Source organism: Mesoplodon mirus (genome assembly GCF_964341445.2).
Source record: "Mesoplodon mirus genome assembly, chromosome: 6".
Classification (NCBI taxonomy): Eukaryota; Metazoa; Chordata; class Mammalia; order Artiodactyla; family Ziphiidae; genus Mesoplodon; species Mesoplodon mirus.
Genome location: NC_138982.1, coordinates 135,553,665 through 135,581,518, shown reverse-complemented (window position 1 = coordinate 135,581,518; position 27,854 = coordinate 135,553,665). Strand labels below are relative to the sequence as shown.

The 27,854-nt window shown below is 42.7% G+C and overlaps 1 protein-coding gene across 2 annotated transcripts; it reads right to left on the bottom strand.

The window, feature by feature from the left end:
• Nucleotides 1-162: 162 nt before the first annotated feature.
• IFNAR1 (interferon alpha and beta receptor subunit 1) lies at nt 163-27,258 on the bottom strand. 2 transcript variants are annotated; one of them, XM_082625721.1, is made up of 11 exons: nt 26,848-27,258; nt 21,892-22,015; nt 16,378-16,559; nt 13,001-13,158; nt 12,746-12,887; nt 11,735-11,849; nt 8,541-8,740; nt 8,275-8,432; nt 5,672-5,822; nt 5,037-5,182; nt 163-3,572 (listed from the first exon to the last, which is right to left on the bottom strand). In XM_082625721.1, exons 1-11 carry the CDS (start codon nt 26,918-26,920, stop codon nt 3,348-3,350), a joined length of 1,674 nt encoding a protein of 557 aa, XP_082481847.1. In that variant the 5' UTR covers nt 26,921-27,258; the 3' UTR covers nt 163-3,347. The 2 variants fall into 2 exon arrangements, with proteins under 2 accessions (XP_082481847.1, XP_082481846.1); XM_082625720.1 differs by having other exon boundaries at nt 163-3,587; nt 26,848-27,256.
• Nucleotides 27,259-27,854: the final 596 nt, after the last annotated feature.

Sequence of the window (27,854 nt, the reverse complement as noted above, 5' to 3'; positions counted from 1 at the left end):
GTGACGGCAGTGGGGCCCCCTTCAGGATACCAACGCTGGGCACGCGCACACCGGGTACAGGGGCCAGCCCCCTCGGTTGTGAATACCTTGTGAAGACAGCAGTTGCCACCCCTGTGATGCATGTTTAATCAGTTCAAGCAGAACCACCATAAAACCCAACACTTTTGGCTTCAGCGTTTATTACAGAAAACTGTTTTAACAAACTGTTTAAAAAACAGCAATGGGGGTTAGGACAAAGTACGAATGAAATAAGATACAAAGCTCACTGCATAGAAACATTGGAAACATGGTTGTGTCCTTCCACAACTCAACAAGACACACAAACAGTGTCCGAAACACCCATTTGGTTCCAATTTTAGATTTCAGTCATTTGACAATTATTTCCTGCGCACTTTTTAGGTGTGAGGCACCGCACTGTGGTAGGTGCTGGGGATACAGTAACAAGTAAAAGTAAATTCCTGCTCTCACAGAGCTTCCGGTCCCCTGGGGGGGGCAGACAGACACCACAAAACAAACATGTCAGGTAGTCAAAGGGTTACCGGGACGAGCGGGCAGGTAGGCAAAGTTTCTGTACACTCTCCAAATTCTTAGGAGCAATCAGAGGCTGCTTTGAAGGTCACAGCTTGGGGAAAAGATACGAACTCTGAATTATATATATATATATATATTTTTTTTTTGGTACGCGGGCCTCTCACTGTTGTGGCCTCTCCCGTTGCGCAGCACAGGCTCCGGACGTGCAGGCTCAGCGGTCATGGCTCACGGGCCCAGCCACTCCGCGGCACGTGGGACCCTCCCGGACCGGGGCACGAACCCGTGTTCCCTGTATCAGCAGGCGGACTCTCAACCACTGCGCCACCAGGGAAGCCCTGAATTATATTTTTGAAATAACTTTTTTATAGGTTGCAAATTTCTGCTCAGACTCTTTAGTTCATAGTTCTCGAGCAGCATTTATACTTTTCTAACTAGAAGTCTTTATGGCTGTCCTGCTGGAGTATGGCCCACAGCATGCATGTGCACGTGTAGGTATAAGTATGCATGTATGTTTACAGACGTACGTCACCACTTACGTATGTTAATCTGTATTACGTATTAATACATTATTTCTGGCTGTAATGATACAAATCTTTTACATAAATGCGTAGGTTTTATCCAGCTTCTCCAAGAACTATTAATATTGTAGTTCTGAGGCAGTTTATTGGTGCTTCCAAGTATATGGTATTTCCAAGTAAACTATTCTTCAGAAAAAATACTTGTCAGTTTACAAGTAAGCACATCCTGATTAAGCTACACGTGGACCACAATGAAGAATGGAATGGAATTGCATTTTTAGGTCAGAAGACAAGGCAAAATCGAGGGTTTTTTGTTCGCTGCTGCTCAGATGCTTGTTCGCTGAAAACCACAGGGGGTCCTAAACCCCAAAGACACACAGACTCCCACATCCAGGGACCTGGCGACTTCTGTGGTGTCTTTTCATCCTAATGCCCGAGTTTTCCCTCTTTCACATCCCACGAAGGCGCTGTTTCCTTTTGGGATGTGCATTCTGAAGCAGCCTTCTTCCTCTGGTAAATCCCGGGCCTGCGTGCTGACCAGGCCTGTCGCACTGACACAGCGTGGAAGCCCGGGCTGACAGGGTCCTGGCATGTTCCTCACTTCCTCGCTACAGAGGCAAATTCCCACTGACAGGGCCTTTACAAGCGAAGGGCCAACCCAGATCTGCTTTGAACCAAAGGCCTCCGGTCAGCAGGATCAAAGGTGTGCGTGGGTCCCTGTAGGGATTCTGCAGCAGAGAACTGCCTCGGCGGGGATCCCTGGCCCATACTGTATGCTCCCCTGGGAGCTGGGCCAAGGCCTAGGGAAGCACACAGTGTGCTCTGCAGAGGACGTGCTGAGTGTCACAGCCCTTCCCAGGGCAGCTGCTTTCAACCTTTTCCTCTACCCAGAAGACCACAGCGGACCATCGTGTAAATAAGACTGGCCTGCCGTGATGCTCTGGGTAGCTCCATCTCCCTTCCCTTTCACTGGTCCTTCTGCAACGACTGAAGCTGAGAACCCAGCCTCAGAGGCCACCAGAATTCCTACACTTCCCTCCTCCGCAGGATCTCCATGAATAATCCCAAATAGAGAATCATTTTAAAAAAAAGCTATAGATGCCTTTGAAAGGCATTATATATTTTAAAAATTAGGTTTTCTTCCCAGGTACATTTCCTCCCACACCTTGATAATAAATAATTTGCATTTTCTTGAGTGCATGTAGGCTGAGCAGAAGGGGTACCTGAATACTTCCAGATGGCGTAGAGAAGCTGGCCTGGTGTTAGAAATGATACAGATAAGCCACAAAAATAAACCACCCTCAGGATGTTAGTAATCAACAGTTGATTACACACATTATTCTTATTTTTCGCTAAAGCCACCTGCTTCTTTCCTACTGAATTACTCTACTTCTTACTCTCTCTCTTCTCTCAGTACCATTTTCTGGTCCCAAGACTTCTTACGTCCACTGTGACTAATGTCACATACTCCCGTATCTTAAAAGATAATAGTAAGTTATCTACTCAGATAGTTTCCCATTTCTCTGTAATTTTAGTGATTACGCACTGTAATCAGAAGCTATTGTTCCAATGGTCTGAATCAGGAAGACTTCATGGACATATAGCAAAAGATTTTCTGGTTTTAATCCTAAACCGTAGAAGGGATAGGTAACTGTGATGTAGAAGCCAGTGTAATTGGTAAAACGGATAGAATTCCCCTGAAAAAACTGTAAGGACCACACCATGTTTCTGGCATCTGCAGCTGTTTTCCAGAGTAAGCTACGTTTTCAGAAAACCAAGTGATGGTGGTATTCAGGCTTTTCTAAAGACATTTCCAAAGGGCCTACTTTCGTGTCCAAAGAAAAGACCAAATGTTCTAAATATGTCCTGAAAAATAACGGACTGTAATACTGGGATGGAGAAGCGACAGATGGTACAGGCAGCAGCAGTGGCAGCGGCGACGGTATCAGCTGATGGGAACGCAAGCGCCGCCCTTACCACACGACGGCACGCACGGTGGTGCTTAGGGGACCATTAGGAAGACAGAGGGCACCTTCTGGATTTAACTCCTCTCATCCAGGGCGGTCCCATGACAGGTCTTTCAAGACCTTACACATGGAGAAGAATGTAGAAAACTCTTCTCCAAATTCCTTTCAAATACTTAAGTGCTTGCCTGTGTTTTTAGGACCTACTAACTGAAGATGCTCTTTCTTCCCCCACAAGCAAAGAGTCTCTTGCTAGTTACTGAGAGGAGCAAGGAGCCCAGGTTCCCACTGCAACTCCCGTGAGACCCCCTAATATTTTAGAGTTCATTCCTGGTCACACAGTTTCCTGTTGCAGAAGTTCTTCACTTATTTTACTTCCACTGTTTTCGTCTTCGTTAGAATAGTTTCCCGAATCTTGACTAGTTTGGGAATTGTACTTTTTGTGATCTTCATCAGTTGGATCAGTCTCTTCTATTACAGTAATAGTGTTTGCATTTTCAATTATAGAACATCTTTCCGTCTGTTCCTCAGAAGTGGAAAGGAGTAGATTCCTTACTGGCTGTGAAGAGAAATACTAATTCAAAAGGGAAAGAACAGAAACAGATTATTTAAAATCACAAAAATTAGTTTTCTAGTTCTAATAAGCTGTGGTTTCTTAAGCTATCTAGAAACCCTATCTTTTGACATGCATATTAAAAAGCAAGCTAAGAGCATATCGACTACACTATAATGTTTGGAATAAGACCATCACTAGTGAGGTCATGTACATGTTAGTATTGTTTTTGGGAATTATATGAAGAGTCCCTGAGAAAGGTCCACTGTGCTATCAGGGGTGGGGAGTGGAAGAGTGTGGGTGAGGAAGGAAAGGGAGGGCACTGGGATTTGGGACATTTTATTTTATTTTATTTTATTTTTTGCGGTACGCGGGCCTCTCACTGTTGTGGCCTCTCCCGTTGCGGAGCACAGGCTCCGGACGCGCAGGCTCAGCGGCCATGGCTCACAGGCCCAGCCGCTCAACGGCATGTGGGATCCTCCCGGACCGGGGCACGAACCCGTGTCCCCTGCATCGGCAGGTGGACTCTCAACCACTGCGCCACCAGGGAAGCCCTTTATTTTGACATAATAAAAATTTTGGTATCTAATCCACAAATACCCAGAAAAAGCACAGGGAGAAATTAATTTTTCCCTGTCCCACTAAGAATAAAGAGCTATTGTAACTTGATAGTTTTAAGCTCTTTAAATAACAGCTCTGAATAGAAGAGTATATAGAAATGATATTAAAAAACTCAGGCATAAAAGAGTAAAACAGTTCATATTTATGGAACGTTTGTACAGTGTTAGGCCTTTCTGGTTTATCTCCTTTGGCCCTCCCAATTCTGCAGGATGGTACCACTGGCTCTGTTTTACAGTCTACGGGCACTTGCTCAAGTACCCTTAAGAGAGCTGCTCAAGTTCACAGAGCCAGTAAGTCCAAATACACTACAGCCCATCAACAATTCACCTTCAGGTCTCTAGCTCCAAAGCCTGGGGAACCTGAAACAGGGCAGGCAGCGTGGAAGCTGCTCCAGTGAACCCACCACCCCCAGGGTGGTGTCCACACTCTGGTCTTCACCACTCAGTGCCTTCACTAACTATGCCAACCAAAACACCGAGGTGCTGTGAAAGGAAACTTGTGTTTTGCTATTTCGTTTTCTGTGATTTTATCCACAGAATACAGTTTTTGCACTGATGATAATGTTTTAATCTTTTTGTGAATATAGACTTTCAGCGGTAAAACAAGTGCCACAGTAACCAAACTGCCAGAAAAATATGAGATTAAGGACACACCTTACTATTCCATGTTATATCCTATTAAATGACTGTTTCTAAAGTTAATTTTCTGAAACTCTGAAGAAAAAAACCCAAATCAGTCTGTATTATTTTCTGAATATCAAGAAAACATTTATATTCTGTTGAAATCAAACATATTTCCCATTCATTTTAAGAAAAATCCAGTTAACTGTTGAAAAGAAAAGTAACATACCTCATCTACAGCGGAAGGAGTTTTACTTGATGGGAAGAACACGTAATTGATGCATCTCAAGAGGACTTTCGCAACATAGATGACAACAATGAGAGAAAATAATGCGGTGCAGATGCCAGCTATAAGCCAGGTTTTGGAAGTATTTCCTAAAAACAAATAAATGGCGTTTAGCATCTATATAGGTTTTGACACACAAATACATTAAGACTGCTGACAGTTTGTGTGAAACAAATACAGCCACGTGAAAGGAAATATACATTCTATTAAATAATACCAACAATAACATAAAAAAATTCACAACTGAACTAATTAAGTGATTTCCACATAATAATTATATTAAGGATTCTATAAAAAATTAAAAGTCTCATTAAATTCTAAGAGTCATAATAAAAGGAAATTAATTATGCAGATATGCATGAAATATAAAGCATGCAAAAACCACTGAACTAAGTTGAGTATTAAAAATATTTTCTAAAACTGGAAGGCTCGGCATGAAGTACTCACACAGTTCATGAAGAAAATATTCTCTATATGTTTGTGGTAAAAAGGAAGTATTTTACAAGTTTCAATGAATTGGTTATTTTTATTAAGTCTTGTTACATTAAAAAAGAAAAGATACAATAAAAGGTTCTGACCTGGTTTTGTTTTCTCACACACAGTATCACTAAAAACACTGCTTTTATTCCACTTGTCATTCTCAGTGACTGCTCTGGCTTTCACACAGTATACAGTCAGCGGTTTCAAGTTAGGAAAAGTAAAATCAGTTCTTGTCTCTACAACTTTTCTCTATAAAAAAATAAGTAAATCATTGATAAAATTTAGAACCCCAAGAAATCATATAGGGAATATCTATTTTCTGAATTCCTTAAATAGTCAAGCTAAGATTGGCCTCTCCCAAACACTTGGTATGTGTTTGAGAAATATAAATTTGTTTTGGACAACACATTATAACCAAATTCAAAAGTTAAACATGGCTGCTGCCAAAAAAAGAATATTTTCCTAAGACAACTCTAATTTATTTTATAAGTACATACTGGTTTGGTTTAATCACCATCATGTTATCTCTGTTTAGTGGCAGAACAATTAAGTGCAGAGGTTCTGGCCTCAAACTGCCTGTAGCAAGATATCACTCACAGCTACATGGGCTTAGGCAAGTTATTTAAGTTCCCTGGGCCCTACTCCCAGATCTGTAAAGTGAGGACAATTATTACTCCTATTTGTATTCGTCAGCTATTGCCACAATAATGTTGTATAACAAAATATTACAAGGCCAACAAAATAATGTTGTGCAATGCTGTGTAACAAAACAGCCTGTGGCTCAAAAGATATTTGTTTTTCTTACTCGTGAGTGTCCCAAAGTGCTGGGGGAACACTCACTGAGGCCGTGGATCAGGTTTAGGTCTGCTCCACAGTCTCCTATCTGCCTGGGGCCAGAGACCACGTGGAGCTTGCTTTCCTCTTGACAAATGGGAGAAGCATGCATGCGCACTTAAGGCCTCTGCTCACACCACATCCACTCCCATTCCACTGTTTACAGCCTAGTATCAGGACGGCAGTAACGAATATTCCATCCCAAGTATTTGCTGAATAGTAATTTAATCAATCAAACTGTCTGGCAGGGTTGAAGAATGATTGAGACGATTCATGTAAAATACTTAGTTCAGTACCTGATACACAATGAGTATTCAATAAATTTGACTTGTTATTACGATTGTAATTATTGATGTGTTACCCAGCATAGGATGGCCAAAAAAAAAAAGTTATTGAATCTACTATTTGTCAAGCAATGTGGTATTTTCATATATTTTACCTCATTTTAAACCTTATAAACAATTTTTCAAAAAAAATTAAGTTACAATGTAATATGTATAAAATGGATAACTAATGAGAACCTGCTGTATAGCACAGGGAACTCCATTTCGCTGTACAGTGGAAACTAACACAACAGTGTAAAACAACTATACCCCAATGAAAAACAAAAAAAAAATTAAGTTACAATGACCACCACCACTTTAGAGGAGAGGAAACAAAGTTTTAGCAGTTAACCACCTTGCCTAAGGTTACACAATTTGGGGGCTTGAGACACAAATTTAGATCTTTCTGATCTAGGGATGACTGAGAACTAACCATAGTGCTCAATAGGGCTAAATTCTGCTATGGTTACAGAGTGTTCAGATAGTTAAAATGAAACTAGCCAAGTCGCTGGAATTTTCTTAGATTTTCAACAGAAAATGAAGTTACAGAATTTACCAACTTATTTGCACAAGATTTTTAAAGGCTGATTCCTTGATTGTAATTCCACAGGGAAAAGTGATCTAGGAATAATGTGGATTATCTGATGTATATGAGCTTTGTCAGTGGTTTTTGAATTGTAGGGTTTAAACAAGTGTTTCTCGACCCTTTTGTCATGACTACTCCCCTAAGGAGACTTTTTAGACCATTTTTTCCTAATCCCTCCCCCTTTACAAAGTTGAATAAGATTTTTTGGGCGAAGTTGAACACTCGAGGCAGGTTTTCCTCCTGGAGGGTCACGAACCACTGTAACAGCTAAGATTCTTTTGCGCCCTAAAAACCAATTTTTGCCCTCTTGGAGGTGCCCTACCCCCAGGGGGTATTTGTCGGTATCTGGAGGTATTTGGGGTTGTCAGAACCGGGAGGGAGCGCTACAGGCATCTAGTGGGTAGTGGCCAACGGTATTGCTAGCCATCCTATAATGCACAAGGCAGCTTCCACAACAAAGAATCAGCCAACCCAAATGTCAATAGCGCTGAGAAACCCTGGTTCACGAATACCTGAGAATCCTGTTAAAAATACAAATTCCTGAGTTCTACCCCCAGAGATTCTAACTGAGTAGGAATAAACTCAGGATCTGAATTTTAAAAACTAACTGGGGGGGAGGGGGTACTTCCCTGGCAGTCTAGTGGTTAGGACTCCGAGCTCCCACTGCAGAGGGCACAGGTTCCATCCCTGGTCGGGGAACTAAGATCCTGCATGCCAGGGGGCGTGGCCAAAGAAACATCAATAACAACAACAACTAACTGGGGCCCAGATGCAGGTGGATTGTAACTCTTACTGTGTAAAACATGGGAAATGCTCATTTCTTCCTACTGTAAATATCTGAGTTAATCACATAGTCTTAAAGTTTAAAAATTTCCCTAGAATTTTAACTGCAAGCTTTGTTTACCCAAACCACAGTTATAACTCTAAATTATAAACCTATACTGCATAGTCTTTTTACCTCAGCGTTTGAAGTGTTTTCCCGAAAAATAACTTCATACATTAGCGGGTAAGGCTGGTTCACAGACTTGTTTTCAGACTCTTTTGGAGCACCGATAGAGACGTGCAGTGAGTCGTCATTAATGGATTTCATGCTAATGACTGGAGGAAATATGATAGCTAGAAAAAATGTGTAAAGACACAAAGTTCAAATTAGACTAAAAAACAATTTTAAGAGTTCGCACCAAATTGGAGAATTACAATGTAAAGTAAAAACTATTGGCTTACTTTTCATTTCAGTATTAAATATTTTCTCTTCAGACCAAAAAGATGTGTTATTTCCATTAGATGCTTGTACACGGATACGGTGAACTCCTTCTGGGAAAACATTTTGAGGAATCACACAGTGGGTAGTTGCGACATCTTCACAGTTTGGTACTTGTTTCCATTTGTCTGAATGACTCCCAGGGATCCTTTTTAAAAACTCACTTTTAAGACAAATAAATGTTTTTTATTCCAAACACGTTAATTTAGTAAACATTTAATGAATACCTATAATACACTAGACACTCTGTTAGGGGCTAAAGTTACAGAGAGAAACGGTCCTCACCCTCAGGAAACTCACAGGATGGTGGAAGAGACATGTTCACAAAAGAAAACCAAAGATCTTGCTCCAGAGTGTGATAAGGTAGTGGTGAGCTAGAGTTGGCTCGTACCGGTGCACAGAAACAACTGCTAAGTTTTTGGGAATGCTGCCAGCTAGTTGTTAAATACAGCCATTATTAAAAGTTAAGTTACATAAACTTACAAATAAATAAATTGTATTAAAAACAAAAGTAATAAATACTCAAAATTCATCTTGTCCTAATTATTTTCCTACATTTTATTATCTATGCTCAAGGCTATTTACGTCTATCGTGTCTATACAGCGGAAACGCTATATGACGGAGGGCTTACTGTGCATCTTCCCAGATGCATGTTCAGTGACATGCTGTTGGGAGCTTGACAGTGGCCGTAATAGGAGTAGTTATATTATAAAAACTGGCAAATGCTACAGATAAGGCTTTTCCCTTCTGGAAAGCCAGCTGCTAAATGTACCAGCACACCTGTGGGTAAGTGCTGTATCAGAGATACACACCAGTGTCCTAAGAGCAAGTCTGCACAGATTAAGACTGGGCCTGGAGAGGTTAAGTAAGCTGCTCGGAAACCAACAGCTCCAAGCATCTCAGTTCACGCCTGGAACTGTAACAGCCTCCTGACTTGTCCCCTTGTCTGTCTTGTCTCCTTAGTCCCGCTGCACCACACACAATGTGGCCACTTTCACCTTCCTCAAACACAGGCCTCACGTGACCCATCCCTCAACACAAAACTCCCAATGGCACTCAAATGCCTCCAGGGCAGTCTGAGGCTAAGCCTAAGCTTATGCCATCCTATTAATTCAATGTTCCCTCTCATTGCTCTCCCAGGCCCGAATGTTCTGCTACTCTCAAAGCAGGTCCTCCCTTCTTGTCGGCAAATTTCCAAACTGGCCCCCCAAATTCCTACCCGCTGGTGCACAAGCCCTACATGATCCCCTCCGCCTCAGGGTGGGCAGGATCCATGAACTCTTCATTAGGTTACATTAGTTGGCAAAGGTGAAGGGATCTTACAAATGAAATCAAGGTCCCAAACCAGTTGACTTTGAGTTCATCAAATGAGAGTCTATCCTGGGTGGGCCTAACCTGATCAGATGAGCCCTTTAAAAGAGGGTCTAGAGGACAGAGATTCTCTCTCCTGATGGCCTCCAGGAAGCAGGTCACCATGAGTTCTGCAGCTGCAAGAAATGGATTCTGCCAACCACCACATGAGCTAAGGAGACAGCACGAGACAGCTTGTACTAGACAGCACCCCAGCTGACAGCTGAACTGCAGCCTTGCGAGACCCCGAGCAGAGAACCCAGCTAAGCCACGCCTGGACTCCTGACCCGAAGTCACGGACAGATAATAAACAGTGTGTTGTAAGCTGCTAAGTTTGTGGTAGTTTGTTACAGAGCAATGGGAAACGAACAGCTCCTCGTTACCCCGACCTAATTTTGTCTCTTCCTATCCTGAGCTTTCTTTTCCCCTGTGTGTAGCCCCTGCCTGGGATGCCCTCTCTTGTCGTTTAAAAATATGTGACTCAGCAATCAAGGCCTGGTTCACACTGCATCTCCTTCCAGAGGGCTTCTTTGGTCTCTCCAGCCCCATCCACCTTTACGTTTCCGACTTCTGTAACCCTTATAATCTGTACTCCACTCCTCAGTCCTAAATCACATTTTGCTATGCAAAGGCAGATAACTGCTTCGGATTTCTAGCACCATGTGTTTTATTCTGCTGTACCTTTACGACTCCTTCAGTGCTTTGTACAGTGTGCTAAGTACCCAAAAGAAACTTAGAGACCAGCCATCAGAAACCCCCATCCCTGTCTAGTCTGTGGCCCTACTGTTTAACATGCTTTTGAAAGTGAAGAATACATAAAAGACTCCTGTACAGTTTCCTGATCAGTGTGTGTGTGTGTGTGTGTGTGTATGTATATATGTATATCTGTAAGGGTGTGTATGACATGAAAGCGTTTATTATACAAACTGTTATTGCTTCGGAACTAACACCAAAGGGTTGAAAGTAGTCAATCACAGCAGTATTGACTTCCCTTTTCCCTCATGTTTTCTGTGTCTTTCTAGTCTCTTTCCTCTCACTCTTCCCTTCCTGCTTTACCTATACTTGCCTTTGGTCCCTCTATTCCTCGATCCTCAGTATCTCTTTCTTTCCTGGCCCTTCTCTCCCCATAGTCCACCTCACCTTCCACTTGATTATCCTCTTCTCTTCTCCCTCTCTACTCCCCTACAGTTTTCCAACCAGTATAAACTATATGCAGTCCTCTTCCACTCATGTGGTGCTAAGCTTCACTCATATTTGGCTGGTCTCTACTCAATCACATAGAGCACAGTTCTCTCCAACTTTCTTCATTTCCCACTAAAGTAATCACTAAAAAATCTGCCAAAGCCACTAAAATAATCAAGACAATGGGAAGGCTAACTTGAATTGAACAAGACAGAGTGACTGGACTCAGATCATTTCAAGGACTCATGGAAGAAGTGGGTTCTGAAGAAAAGATCATGGCCATGTGTCAAGTACTCCAGATTGAGGAAATAGCACATGCAACTAGAATCACATCTTTAAAAAAAAAAAAAAAAAAAAAAAGAGAGAGCCAGTAAGAACACTAGAGGTTATTAGAATATACCCATTTTACAACAAGTGAAGAAACTGAGGCCCAAAGAAGTTAAGTGATTAGCTCAATGACATCCTGGGACTAGAATTAAACATTCCAGTTCCAGTATATCACAACCACCTTTCCATCAGGCCACACGTGTGCACGGAGCAGCAGGTGGCTGAAGCAGAGTGAAAAGAAACCTAACAAACTGGGCAAAATAAACTGCAAAAGGACATTTATGGAATAGAACTTACTGGGACCACTGAGCTCGAAAAGTCGTGTTTTCATATGCGTAATCCCATTTAAGAACATAGACCTGATTTTCAGCATCGATTTGTATATTTTCTGGTGAAGGCACTTTATGTTTCTCTAGAAGACAAAGAGCACACAAAAAACACACACATTTTCTCTAGTGAGATGACAGATGGCTAGAATTCCTAACAGCATGAGCAAGAAGATAAAAGGCTTGAGTTTTATCATAATGATGTAACAGCTAAATAAGTTATGGTGTATATTCACACAAGGGAATACTATGCAGCCATTTAAAAGAATGTGATAGATCTATATGTGCCGACATAAAAAGAGAGCCTCAATATATTGGGTTAAACAAACAAGTTTAAAATATATCTGGCAGGACCTTATTTTTTAATTTAAAAGACAAAACCCCTCAAACTGTAAGTCCAAGTATATACTTATATAAGCCCCGAAAAAAGTATGAAAGGTTGTACACAGACTGATGGTGATACTTATCTCTGGTAAATGGAATTTACCAGGGGGTCAGGAGGCAGGAGAGGAAACCTTTAAACCCTTCTATACTGTTTGATTTTAAAAACAAACTTATATTAAACTTATAATTAAAGTAATAAATCCAAGCTCCTGCCCTTAAACCTTAATTGTTGGCAAGATGTCACTGGTTAAATGTATCAGGATGCTTTCATATTTTGACAGTTCATCTATAAAGGTAAACGTTTTGGAAGACTAAATGTTCTTCTAGCAACTACCTCCCATTCTTGTGGATTCTGAATAAAAACAGTTTTTTTCATTAGAAAATACTTGGATTTTACACAAAATTTTCATTACTATTTACTTGAGACAAAAATCCCAAATAACATTTGTTGCTTACGTAAATGCTGTTAGAATGCTTTTGTTTTAATGTCTATTAAACCATCACATAAGCTTTAGCAACTATTGGAAAAATGCCAAAATTGATAGGTTGCCAATTTATATACATAGGTATTGAATCTGAAGCAAGACTTCCTCCTTACCTGTGGTGTTTATACAATACACTGGACTATAGAAACCAACTCTTCTTGGTGAACGTAGTTCTGCTTTAACTTTTAAACAGTAAGTAGTCTCTGGTGAGAGTTTGTAAATTTTATCTCTGGAATAAACAGTTTCAGTCCTTTCCTATAATTAAAAAAAAAAAGAAGTCTGTTCTTTAAAAAAGTAAAAAGTCAAGTTTTAGAATGAATTCATGTCATTCTTCTCTCACATCAAACAAAGATAAAAATAACGCTTACTTCTAGACTTGACGAGTTTTTCCAGATAACTAAGGTATAAATAAAGCTGGAATGATCCATAGCCCACATGATACTATCTTTTGTCCCAGGAGGAGAGATGTTTATTATTATTGCCTTATCTTCAGCTTCTAAATGTACATCTAGAGGACCAATCTGAGCTGTAAAAATAAAAACATTTACTATATAAGTTCACTAATACAAGCCAAAACATTCATACAACAAACAATTCTAAGCACTTAATATGTGCCTGGCATATAAAACAGAGAAAATCCCTCATGGAGCTTACACTTTAGTGAGGGGTGTGGCCAAAAATCCCAAATAAACAAATGCATATAATGTTATAAGGTCACGTGTGCTATAAGAAACAATGAAGTAACATATAGGGACAGAGAATGGCAGCAAGAGCTGTCTTAGGTAAGTTCGTGAGGAGGAGGCTCCCCGAGACGTCTGAGCTGAGACCTGAACAAGGTGAGGGAGGCAGTCATGCAGGTCTCGAGGGGAAAAGCATCCCCAGCTGAGAGGGCACCAAGGGCAGAGCCCCTGAGATGGGAGTGTGCTCACCATTTTCAAGAGACAGGAGGGGGCGCTCGAATGGCTGAGTGGTAGAAAATGAGATCAGAGAGGCAGCTAGAAGCCAGGTAACAGGCAGAACTCTGTAGTCTGAGCCTGTAGTCTCCGGAGGACTGCTGAGACCTGATTCACATCCGGGAAACATCACCCTGGTTGATGTGTGAGGAGGCAGAGAAGCTACTGCAGCAGTTCGAGTGACAAACGAAGTGTCCTGGCGAAGGCTGGTAGCAGGGGTGGAAGTGAGAAGGGATCCGATTCAGGATATACTTTGAAGGTTGATCACTCAGAATTTGTTGACAGACTGCATGTTGCATGCGAGAAAGAGATGTCAAAGGTGATGCCAGGGCTCTTGGCCGGAGCAAATAAATAGGTGATGTCATTAACCGAGATGAAAAACACTGCAAGAAGAGCAGGTCTGGAGGGGGAACATCAAGAGCTCTGTTTGGCCATTTTAAATTTGAGACGACTTGTAGACCTCTAAGTAGAGATGCTGAATAGACAGCTGGTGATATGAGTCTAAGGGAAGGGGAAGGAATGGGGCTGGAGAGATACAATTTGGGGAGCCAAGAGCACAGATGATGTTGAAAGCCATACGATTCCTGGTGGAGGGTGCGTAGGAGAAGAGCTTCAAGGACCAAGCCCTGCAGACTGAGCCCTGCAGCTGTCCAACATTTAAAGGTCTGGGGGATGAGAAGAAACTGACAAAGGAGCAACCAAAGAGCAGCAGGAGAGCCAGGAAAGAGCAGCGCCCCAGAGATCAGAGATGGAAGGGTTCCAGGAAGGGAGTGATGATCACGCCGATGCCACAGGGGAACTGGGCCGGAAGAGGACGGGGAATCCACTAGGCATTGTGGAGGTCACGGTGACCTTGGCCAGAGTAGTTTTAGGGTAGTGATGGGGAACAAAGCTCAAATGGAGAGGGCTGAAGAGGGCGTAGGAGGAAAAGTGTACAGAGAGGGGGTACAGATCATTCTTGTGTGAGCTTTGGTATAGGGCAGTGGTTCTCAGACTGTTTGGTCTTGGGACTCCTTTACACTCTTAGAGAAACTGAGGGTCCTAAAGAGCTTTTGTCTACATGGGCTATGTCATTGAATATTTGGCATATTAAACATTAAAATTGATAAAAATTTAAAATATCAATTCATTAAAAAATAGTAATGATAAAACCCACTACGTGATAAAAAATATTTGTGATAAAAAATGACTATACTTCCCAAAACAAGCCAAAAAGCTTAGTGAGGAAAGTGGTGCTATTTCACATTTTGTTCAAATCTCTTTAATGTCTGGCTTAATAAAGAAGGCAGCTGTGTCTCACACCTACTTCTGCATTCAGTCAGTCACCATTTCACATCAAACAGCCTCTAGAAAACTCCAGAGTACACTCACGAGAGAATCAAAATGAAAAAGACAAGTAAGTCTTAGAATTATTAAGAAAATAGTTTGGACTTTATAGACCTCCTGAAAGGGTCTTGGAGACCACACGTTAAGAACAACCACTATAGCAGCGGTCCCCAACCTTTTTGGCACCAGGGACCAGTTTTGTGGAAGACAATATTTCCACAGATTGGTGGGGGCAGCGGTGATGGGAGGGGATGGTTCATGTGGTAATGCAAGCAGTGGGGAGCAGTGGGGAGCGGTGGGGAGCGGTGAGGAGTGGTGGGGAGCAGTGAGGAGTGGTGGGGAACAATGGGGAGTGATGGGGAGCGGTGGGGAGCAATGGGGAGTGGTGAGGAGTGGTGGGGAGCAATGGGGAGTGATGGGGAGCGGTGGGGAGCGATGGGGAGTGGTGAGGAGTGGTGGGGAGCAATGGGGAGTGATGGGGAGCGGTGGGGAGCGATGGGGAGTGGTGAGGAGTGGTGGGGAGCAATGGGGAGTGATGGGGAGCGGTGGGGAGCGATGGGGAGTGGTGGGGAGAGATGGGGTGTGGTGGGGAGTGGTGAGGAGTGGTGGGGAGAGATGGGAAGTGGTGGGGAGAGATGGGGAGCGGTGGGGAGAGATGGGAAGTGGTGGGGAGAGATGGGGAGCAGTGGGGAGTGGTGGGGAGTGGTGGGGAGAGATGGGAAGTGGTGGGGACAGATGGGGAGCAGTGGGGAGTGGTGGGGAGTGGTGGGGAGCGGTGGGGAGTGGTGAGGAGTGGTGGGGAGCGGTGGGGAGAGATGGGAAGCGGTGGGGAGAGATGGGGAGCGGTGGGGAGTGGTGAGGAGTGGTGGGGAGAGATGGGAAGCGGTGGGGAGAGATGGGGAGAGATGGGGAGCGGTGGGGAGTGGTGAGGAGTGGTGGGGAGTGGTGGGGAGAGATGGGAAGTGGTGGGGAGAGATGGGGAGTGGTGAGGAGTGGTGGGGAGATGGAAAGCGGTAAGGAGAGATGGGGAGTGGTGGGGAGCAGTGGGGAGTGGTGGGGAGCGGTGGGGAGTGGTGAGGAGAGATGGGAAGCGGTGGGGAGAGATGGGGAGCGGTGGGGAGAGATGGGGAGCGGTGAGGAGCGATAGGGAGTGGTGGGGTGAGGTGGGGAGTGGTGGGGAGCGGCAGATGAAGCTTCGCTCGCTCGCCCGACACTCATGACACTCACCTCCTGCTGTGCAGCCCGGGGTGGAAGGGGTGGTTTGGGGACCCCTGCACCGTAGGGAAAGCAGGAAAATGATGCCATAGCAGGAAGGAGATACTGGTTTAAGGGAATCCTTGTTTGTTTGTTTGTTTGTTTTTAAAGATGGGAGACTTTATATCATGCAAATGAATGGGCTTGGGAAGAGAGTTGTTCTGGCAATATTTAATAAAGAATACAATGTAATTCAGCTGGCAACTTCTTACCTTTTTGAAATGGTATAAATGGCGTAACCTCATGCCATTGAGAAGTGTTGTTTCCTTTTTCTGCTCTTACGCGCAATTCAATTTCTTCATAAACACTTTTAAGCTTGACTGAAGAAAAGTTGCATTCGGTACTAGTAATATGCTGACACCCAGGCAATTTCTTCCAATTATCCATCCCTGGTCTTCAAGATAAAAAAGCAAATGAATGAATGAACATTATAAATACAAGAGTGACAAACATGTTTTCTACTTACATTAACATTATAAAGCTAGTATAAGTAGTTATTTCTTCTACTTGAGTTAATGTCCTGACAATATTTTTGTGTGTAACATTCTACTCTTTTTCAATACATATATACCAAATTATTATTTATACAATGGAATAATTCTGACATATAGTTAACTTTTTAATGTAAAAAATCCTAATGCATTAGGATTTCAAAGAAGCAGAGAAAGGAAGAACCTATAAGATAAAAGTGGACTTACTGTTGGCTTTGTTAAAGATAGTTGTGTGACTTTTGGCCAACTACTTTGTATTCTGGATCCTCTCTTCCTTACTGAAAATTTGGGAAGTGGATTTGATGATTCCCTTCTGACCTCTCCCTATGAAGAGATTTACTAACCCTAAGGAAGACCTCAGAATCAGTATGGTTTGAGAATTTCCTCTGCTCTTCTCAAAACCAAACCATTCCTTCTGCCTACTGATCTCTATAATTCCTTTGTTACATGACTAGAAATAAAGAACTTAAAATGTTAACATAAACTAACAAACTTCTCAATGTAGATTTAGTCAATTAAAAAGTTTGAGTGAGAAAAAAAAAAAAAGTTTGAGTGAGGGCTTCCCTGGTGGCGCAGTGGTTGAGAGTCCACCTGCCGATGCAGGGGACACGGGTTCATGCCCTGGTCCAGGAAGATCCCACATGCCGCGGAGCGGCTGGGCCCATGAGCCATGGCCGCTGAGCCTGCACGTCCGGAGCCTGTGCTCCGCAACGGGAGAGGCCACAACAGTGAGAGGCCCACATACCACACACAAAAAAAAGTTTGAGTGATATTAGATTTTTTTTAAGCATGTGAAGAAATTAAGTTGGCACAGAGTGCCTTAAACAGAAAGGACATGTTGCTACAAAGGGGACAGGAGGCTGAAGTGAAGGTGAGGGACAGAAAACAAACATTAGATTTCAAAATTTTTGCCTGTGGTAAGCCCTGTCTGCCTTAAACCAAACAGAGAAACTATCCTCTGAGAAGGCATTTTTGTCAAGCCTAATTCATAGTTCTAGCACTAGCTGATTTTTATTTTTTGGGTAATATTGTAGACCTCATTTTAAAGATGCTAAAGCATGTTTATTTTTTTTAATTAATTAATTTTAAAAAATATTTATTTATTTGGCTGCACCGGGTCTTAGTTGTGGCACTGGGGATCTTCATTGCAGCATGCGGGATCTTTTTTTTGTTTTTAGTTGTGGCATGCGGGCTCTTAGTTGCGGCATGCGTGTGGGATCTAGTTCCCTGACTAGGGATCAAGCCCAGGCCCCCTGCACTGGGAGCACGTAGTCTTAACCACTGGACCATCAGGGAAGTCCCTAAAGCATCTTTAATAAAAAGCTAAGGATGCTCTCTATTAAAAGCTAATAGAAATTAGGGATGATATCTAAATAATGTTTGTGCTGACTCCAATTCAAGTCTACCTTATTTTTCAGAAAATAGACATCTTAAAAAAGTTACCAGGACTTCCCTGGTGGCACAGTGGTTAAGAATCCGCCTGCCCATGCAGGGGACGAGGGTTCTATCCCTGGTCTGGGAAGATCCCACATGCCATGGAGCAACTAATCCCGCGAGCCACAACTACTGAGCCTGCGTGCTGCAACTACTGAAGCCCGCACACCTAGAGCCTATGCTCCGCAACAAGAGAAGCCACTGCAATGAGAAGCCCGCGCACCACAATGAAGAATAGCCCACGCTCGCCCCAACTAGAGAAAGCCTGCGTGGAGCAACAAAGACCCAACACAGCCAAAAAAAAAAAAAAAAAGTTACCAATAATATACACTACCATATACACTTCATTCCTGGCGAGTTTCCCCTTCTTTACCTATCTGAACTTTGAGATTAGAGTTGGCATTAATAATACCTTGATTTAAATGCAAATCTTCCTGAGAAACTCCTCCACAACAGAATCTATTTTTTTTAAATCCAGACTTTAAAAATCTAAACCAAAAATTCAGATTGTTTTTCCCCTCAAATGTCATTTATTAGAAAATATAATTCCAGAGAAATTAGTAGATTAAGGAAGTCTGGGAAGTGGGTACGGTACATAGACCTCTTTAAATCAGGTGCATAGAGGGTCAAAATAAAATGAGCTCCAGGCAAAAAGCCAGTAAAGCATTTCTGGTCCATTTATATGGAGAACTTTTATTATACTCAACAGAAAACCTTATAAAAAAATTTAAAACTAAGCCTTGATATGGTTTTAACATACCCTCACTCTTTACATCTGTCTTTCCTGCTCCAGGAGATGCAGCTGCCCACTATTACAACTGCTTTTGCATGTAAGGGAGCTACTAAAGTGGTAGCTACTTTTATATTTTCTTAAAAGAACAAACAAACTTTATCTTATACAGTGTTTAGATCACAACAGAAATATAACTTGAAAATAAATGTGTAACCAATAGAAAATTCATTTCATAAAACCAGTTTCATAATAAAACTTCATGCCATCTTTGTCTCTCCTATTCACTAATGTATTCCAAGTACCCAGAAGAGTGTTTGGCATAAAAGGCATTCAATGTTTGTTGAATGAAGACTGCACACTACATACGTCATAATACATTTTATTTATTTTAACTAAATACATTCATTTATTTAGTTAATTAATTTATTTTCATTTTTGGCTGTGTTGGGTCTTCGTTGCTGTGCGTGGGCTTTCTCTAGTTGCAGCGAGTGAGGGCTACTCTTCATTGCGGTGCACGGGCTTCCCATTACAGTGGCTTCTCTTGTTGCAGAGCACGGGCTCTAGGCACGCGGGCTTCAGTAGTTGTGGCACGGGGGCTCAGTAGTTGTGGCTCGTGGGCTCTAGAGCGCAGGCTCAGTAGTTGTGATGCGTGGGCTTAGTTGCTCCATGGCATGTAGGATCTTCCTGGACCAGGGCTCAAACCTGTGTTCCCTACATTGACAGGTGGATTCTTAACCCACTGTGCCACCAGGGAAGTCCCCATAATACATTTTAGATATAAGTCACAAACACTGATGTCTTAGATAAGCGTATGTTCTACAGGCACTGGTATCCCAGTAGCTTATTTATGTGTCTGTGTATCATTTATCACCAGTGATATTTCTAATGTTCTGAGAAACACTATATGGAAAAAAATATGTCTGCTGCTGATATTAACTACACTTTGGTTGATCACGTTCTCCGCACCACTGTTACGTACACTTGATACACAATTGTGTAACACTCATAATAGCCTTCCGAGTTAGATGCTTCATCAGTGGGGTGTCCCAGGCCAGTCTGCCTGGGACTGTCCTGGTTTAAGCTTATTGTTCCAGCTTATCTAAAATCAAGTGCTTCTGTTCACTCTCAGAAGTATCCTGGTTTGAATGATAAATTACATATGATCATACTAATTTTTTATCTTTACTTAACAGATAAGGAAACTGTGACAGAGAGAATAAGTAGCAGAGGATAGATTTAAACCCAAGTAGCCTGGATCAAGTTCGTATAACACTACACCACACTAACCGCTAAACTGGCTCCCCAAACTTGTGACCTGGCATGTTCTTACAAGGCAATTGTTTATAAAGCTAGCAGAATAAACAATAGAGAACAGAATAGAGAAAGAACACACTGAAATAGTGCATTGGATACTAAAGTCAGAACCGACAGATTATCACGAACTGGAGAATTCAGTAGAAGTGACAGAACGTGTGAAGGAACAAGAACACGAGAGCACCGTCTATGGCTCTGTTCTTTATTACTAGGGTAATTTTATTTTATTTAATTTATTTTTATTTATTTTTTTAAATTAAATTTAATTTTTTTTTGTGGCTACGTTGGGTCTTCGTTGCTGCACGCAGGCTTTCTCTAGTTGCGGCGAGCGGGAGGCTACTCTTTGTTGTGGTGTGGGGCTTCTCATTGTGGTGGCTTCTCTTGTGGAGCACAGGCTCTAGGCACGCAGGCTTCAGTAGTTGTGGCGCACGGGCTCAGTTGCTCCGCGGCATGTGGGATCTTCCTGGACCAGGGCTTGAACCCATGTCCCCTGCATTGGCAGGCGGATTCTTAACCACTGCGCCACCAGGGAAGCCCCTACAAGGGTAATTTTAAATAAAGGAATCTGAAATAATCTCTATTATACCTAAAATAGTTGCTTCATAACAACATTCTGAACTAAGGCAAAGAACAAATTTGGTAACAAAACTCAAAGTTCACTTTAAAGAAAATCTCTAAAGATGAAAACTGTTAAATTATCGGCTCTGAGAAAAGCCACATATGTGTGTGTGTGTGTATGTGTATACATACATATGGTTGACCCTTGAGCAACATGGGTTTGAACTGTGTGAGCTCACTTACACGCAGATTTCTTTCAATAAATACACGTTCCAGCACTACACAATCTAGGGTTGGTTGAATCCACAGATGCGTAACCGCAGATATGGAGGGCCTACTGTAAAGTTATACTCAGATTTCCGACTGCATGGGATGGGGGTGGGGTGGGGTGCCCATCCCTAACCCACGCCATTGTTCAAGGGTCAACTGTATATACACACACAAATTACTAACCATCAACTGGAGAACAACCGGGCTGTGGCTGAAGTGGTGGAATCCTGGTTCTAGAGGTCCTACACTCTGTTTCTTCACTGCCTGATTTCCTGCCTGCTCTTTCTTGGACAGGGATCATGGTTAGCAGACAGGGTCCCAGAACCCAAAGCAAAGTACTATACTTCCTGAGTGGTATTTCCTTCTGTAACCCCTTCGTCCACAACTCCCTGTCTGCCTATCCTCTTGGCAATCATTAAGTAGAAAGTTAGCACTAGGGAAAAGGCAGAAACACCAGAAACACTGAGTCTGTGGGAAGGCAGGGTCCAATATACTGATGTTTATAAAGTGTATCTAGAATTAAAACTTTGTGTATGATGGAGACAAGAGGAAAGCCTGACCACAGAAGCCTATTCCAAGACCATGGCTAGGGCTTTAGGGGCACTCTCCCATATCCTCAAGGTATGCTTTAGGTCAGCCCCTAATTTATATTTAAAGAAGTTGGAGCATACAGAACAGAGAAGGTATGGCTGTGGACTACAGAAATTGTCTGCTAGCCTCATCCCCAAAATCTCTTGCTTCAATACCCAAAGATGAATTTGATTGAGTCTCTATTTGTAGAAATGAAGTTATAAATATTATGCAAAATAGCCATATATTTTCTTTAAAAAAATGGAAAAACCAAATGTTTCCTAAATCTGAAAAAAAAATTTATGGTGTTAAAATGGTAAAAATTATTCAGCAAATCAATAAGTAGAGTAACATACATTTTATACTCTGCTGAAAAAGTCACATTCCTGACAGACTCACTGCTGCTGTTCCACTTCAGGATAAAGCTGTCATCAATGATGCAGACCCTGCCATTTTCAGGAGATTTTAGATTTGTTCCCCCTGTCAAGGCAATAAGAAAGAAGATAGTTATACATATATACTTATATACATACTATAGATATTTTATATATTTTAAAATGTTATTCTTCACATCACTGATTGGAGAATGAATACATTTAAATATAAAATATAAAAGTTAAGTATATACAAAAATCTAAAAAAACCTAGTGCTTGCTCTCAGGATGGGGAGGGTGCTAATTATTTCTATCTCTGCATTCTAGAGAGTTGGTTGAGTTTTTAAAATCTATAAAAAGCAAATATTATATATCAATTATATCTCGATAAAGGTAGAAAAAATAAATCAAAAAAAGGTAAGCACTGTCTTTTAATTCGAAAAAAAAGTCTCTGTATAAAAATAGTATTTTTCTTTGGTCTTAGAAGTGATACTGATGTAAAGGATACAGGGTTGGACTGCTTAACAGCCTCAATTTGGTTTCGCATACTATGTTCAGAGAGGGATATACTCCGATAGAGAGCTGAACAGATGTGGTTTCAGAGCTGACAACTATTCATAGGAACCAAACATTCACATAACAAAATCGATAGAGATATAAAAGTTTATCACGTCACCCAAGCCCTACAGGAACCTGAAAAGGTCTTGACCACTGAATGTATCAAGTCTGAACCCTTCTGTTTATTTTTAAGGACTTCCATCTAGAGACCTATTTTATTTCTTATGCTTTTTTTAAAAACTGAAGTGTAGTTGATTTACAATATTGTGTTAGCTTCAGGTGTACAGCAAAGTGATTCAGTTTTATATAACATGTTGCAGATTATTTTCCATTTTAGGTTATCGCAAGATACTGAATATAGTTCCCTGTGTTATACAGTAAATCCTTGTTGCTTATTTATTTTATGTATAGTAGTTTGTATCAGTTACTCCCATACTCCTAATTTATAACCCCGCCATGCCATTTCTTTTTTTTTCCCCCTTTATTTCTTATACTTCTAGTACAAATCTTCCACCAGTTGGATGCCCTCTCTTCTGATTTTTCCTTTTTGGCCCCTCCAAATAGCGTTTCTCTTCCTCTCTGACCGCCCAAATCCTCCAAGACCCAGCTCAAGTTTGCCCCCTAACAGAAAACCTTCCTCAAATACTGCAGCTCATGCCAACCTTGCTCTTTCTTTACACGTTGCATCATGAATCTGCACCACTCAATTTCACACTAAAGTAGATGTACTCAGCACAGTACCCGACATCTAACAGGCTCTCAAAACTTGCTGATTGAAGATGTCTTTAAAAAAATTGCTTCTTTGGGACTTCCCTGGTGGCGCAGTGGTTAAGAATCCGCCTGCCAATGCAGGGCACACGGGTTTGAGCCCTGGTCCGGGAAGATCCCACATGCTGCGGAGCAACTAAGCCCGTGCACCACAACTACTGAGCCTGCGCTCTAGAGCTCGCGAGCCACAACTACTGAGCCCGCATGCCATGACTACTGAAGCTTACGCACCTAGAGCCCGTGCTCCGCAACAAGAGAAGCCACCGCAATGAGAAGCCCGTGCACCGCAATGAAGAGTAGCCCCTGCTCGCCACAACTAGAGAAAAGCCCACGCACCACAATGAAGAGTAGCCCCTGCTCGCCGCAACTAGAGAAAGCCCGTGCACAGCAATGAAGATGTGACGCAGCCAAAAATAAATAAATAAAATAAATACATTTATTTTAAAAAATTGCTTCTTTATGTTAAACACAACCTCCAACCAGACTGGAAGTTCCTTAAGGCAAGGTATATACAGCTTCATACTTAACCTGCATTCTTCAGAGTCCTCAGACTAATGCTGAGTTCACAGGAACTTTTTCCATATCACAAAGGACTGATCTTTCATGATGATAAATTACAATTTTTAAAAGACCAGCTTTTAAGTTTACTCTTTTCCCTGCAATATTTCTAGCCTTTACTTCTGCTTCAGGACAAGGATGTTATCTCCTCACAGACTTTCTACTAAAGAGGTCCTTGTATAGAACTTTTATTTATTGGGATTGCTGCCTCTACTTTCCAGTTAGAGATATTACGGTATGGAGTCAAAAGGGGAGACATCTGAGGAAACATTTTCTGGTTTTTCCTTTTAATTTGGGGAGGCACTCATTGAGTCTCCCCACCCACATTTTCTATTTTACACCCCTATTCTCTGAGACTTCATCACCGAATAGAATTACTCCCCTGTATCCCACTCTAAACTTAATCCCCATCGCAGTTGTTGGAATTTTAGAGATTCTATGCAGCCAAAGGACAGTGACTGGGTTTATGGGGTTAACAAAAGGTCTGATGGCATTTGTAGTCTCCAGCCCAGAATATTCTAATTCTAGTAATCCTGGGCCCTGAGATAGGATGCAGCAATTTGATACCGGGGGTAGAGCCAGGTATTTCCTCAGAGATGACATCCTTCTGCTACTAAGGGAAGGAGACCCTGGAGTTAGAGGCATCTTGGCATTTGGGAGACAAACAAATAATTGACTGATAAATGGACAGGGACTTGGAAATAGTTATTAAATAGGATTTTAGAGTTCATAGATTTTGTTCTATTAGTATTAGCAATATCCCTTTGATAATAGTTTATTTCAACCTTTAGCATGTAAAATATATAAAAGGGTACTTAATCCAATATTTCTACTTATACAATTGGTTGCTTCAACCCTTCACATTCATATTGATGACTAGAAATGGTTTATTATATATATACATTTTTAGTATTTATTTATTTATTTGGTTGCGCTGGGTCTTAGTTGCGGCAGGTGGGCTCCTTAGTTGTGGCTCATGGGCTCCTTAGTTGCAGCACATGGGCTCCTTAGTTGCAGCACACAGGCTCCTTAGTTGTGGCATGCGAACTCTTAGTTGCGGCATGCATGTGGGATCTAGTTCCCTGACCAGGAATCGAACCCAGGCCCCCTGCACTGGGAGTGCGGAGTCTTATCCACTGTGCCACCAGAGAAGTCCCATGGTTTACTATATTTTTAAGTCTGACATAAATCCAGACACATACATCTATACAGATATAAATTTCCTCCCATATTTTGGATAGTTTTCTTAGACTAGGATCCCGGAGTTGCATTTACTAGGTTTGAAAGTAGGAACAGTTTGATGATTTTGAAACATAGCGCAACATTATGATCTCAAGTTAGGGTTAACATTTCATTTAGTTTTCAACATTGCTATTCCTTTGAGAAAAAAGTAGATTAGTTAACTGAAAGATAACTAAGCCCTTAACATATAGGTGGATAATCAAGAACTAAATTGTGTGACCTTTAGAAAAAGTCTAGCCTTAGGCCCCAGGGCTTTGAGGCCAGATTCTCAGGGTTTGATTTCCTCCTAAAGCACTGGCTAGCTATATGGCCTCAGTCCACTCCTCTGTAAAATGAGGATAACAGTGCCTAGCTTTGTTCTGAAAGCTAAATGAGTTCATACCTTTAAAACACTAAGAGTAGTGCCTGGTACACAGTTAAGAGGGCAATAAATACCAGTTGTATATGAAGTTTATTTTAGCTCTCCTCTAATCTAGATTAAAATTGTGATCTTAATGAACACCCTCCTGGAATGTTAATTTTACATGAAAATTCTGGGGAAAGTTTTTTTATATGGAAGCAAACATGAGTTTAAGGCAAAATTTTCATGAACAAAAGACTCCAAAGAAATTACCAGGGGTTATACCAGGACCCTAGTACCCATATACTATATATCATGTATGTGGAAGAGTTTGAGAAATAGGTGTGAAACAGAATAAAGGAAACATCATTTAAAATGAAGTCAGGAGGCCAGAAGCTGGAGCCTTCATGCACTTTCACTCACCATCAATTCCAGACCCCAGGAGGAAGAATTCTCCTCTGCCAGCAACAAGCCCAGCCAATGGGAAAAGCAGCACCATCCTGAACTCTTGCTTTCCTCCAATGGACTTTCTCTCAAAACAGCCCCACCCAACTTCCTCCTTTTTCTCTATAAAGTAACCTTCTCTTTTTGTTGCTGGAATTGCCTAAGGTTTTTGACCTAACTTGCTTGTCCCAAATTGCAATTCCTCTGCTATTCTGGAAGAAACCCATTATGCTAGTAAAATAACTAACTGGCTGTTTTATTTTTTAGGACAAGATAGATAGGATACCACGCACCCCAGAAAATAAGGATATGCTTTGCTAAACAAACAGGTGTTTTAAGCCCACTAGGCAGCCTCACCAACTCCCGGATTCCTGCTCTCAGCTGCTAGGCCCTGTTTGTCTTTGGGCCTACAAAGACGAAGGGGGGACACCGAGTCCCCCTTCTCGCTACGAAGTCAACCGTATGATAGGTGCCATTCCTCCATGCATCCCAGCTAAGTTAAGAAAGGCAGCAAATTAGCTTGGTGGCTCCCAGCCTTTGTATTTGGGCTTTGTATTTTTCTTTTATTATTATTTTTTATTAGATTGTACGAATCCTGAGGGCAGAGAAATGCTTGCAAACCTTATCCCCCTCCCACATGGGACCAAGTAACTAAAGTTTACTAAATTGAAGAAACAGCAGCACATAGCTCGTGGCTAAAGCCTTGTTTATTATTAAAAAGTCCAGTCGAGCTGCCGGATTTTTCGAAACAAACTCGACACCAAAGCTCTCCCACACCCAGCCCCGCGGGGTAGGAGCCCAGGGAACAGGCACAGGGCGCCCCCAAGCAAGCGGTGTGGAAAGATCTTGAACATCACTTTCTCTCGTTTAATTTTTGAGCCCAAGTCGGTTTCAATGTGAGCGCTGCGACCACGGACAACCAGAGGCCTCCCAGAGAGGACCTCTGTCCCTCCCGGGTCCGAGGTTTCCCACGCCGCCGCTGTCCAGCTTCGCGCCCAGCCCCCGCCCCAGGGAACCCTATCTCTCACCTGAGGCTGCGGGCAACACCCACGGCGCCCCAGCGACCAGCATCAGGGTCGTCGCGCCCAGGAGCGCGAGCATCGTCCGCGGGCCGCCGGCAGCCCTCCTGTCACATCTTCTGCCACCGCAGGTAGGACGAGGCGGCGCGAAGGAAGGTTGGACGAACTGTCTGTCCCCCGGCCTGTGCCCCAAGCTCACCGAGCCCACTTCCGCGTCGCCCCGCCCCGCTGCCCACCGATTCCCGCGCACGCGCCGTCCCTTCTGCGCGCGTGCCACCGTCCGCGCACGCGCGTGGGACACCGGTGGGCAGCCCAGCCTCCGCTGCCCTCCCCCCGACCCCTCTTTCCGCCCCGAGACTGCACACTCGCGGTGCACCCTCGGGTTCCGGGAAGACCGTGTCTAACCGGAGGCCTTGCCCCCCCGGCAGGAACGCGGAACTTTGCCAGTGCGTCTGCGCAAGCCTCGCGGCCTGGCGTCCGCTCCCTCGTCCTCCCTGCCCCCTCATTTCCCGCTAATAGCAGCCGGAGGCCACTGTCGGGCGCTCTCGTCCCTCGCCATCCCTGGCCCAGGTAGCGGACAAGTGAGCCTGGAAAAGCGGTGTTGGGGAGGCTTGGGGATTAAGGGAGAAAGCAATGAGGAAGCTTCCGAGCGGATCAGGCCGAGAAGGGTAGGCGTGTCCAGAGTTAAGCCTAGACACTTTGAGCTCCCGTTTTCTGAGCGACCCGGCCCGGGGCAGCACGGGTCCCTTGGAGAGGATCGTGACGGCGTCCGGGCCTTGGGGGTATTGTCCGGAACAGAGGTCTCTAAGCTGTTTTGATCATCCGCCCTTATCAGTAAATAATTTGAGTCCATTATTCAATGGTTATTTAAGTACGTTAATAATAGATTATGTACATTATAAAAATACACAAAAGGGAGAATGTAAAGGACGAATGATGAAATAAGTAGTCAAAGGCGTAACTGTTAATTATAAGAACAAGACAATTTAATGCTCAATTATAAAGTAAAATGAGTT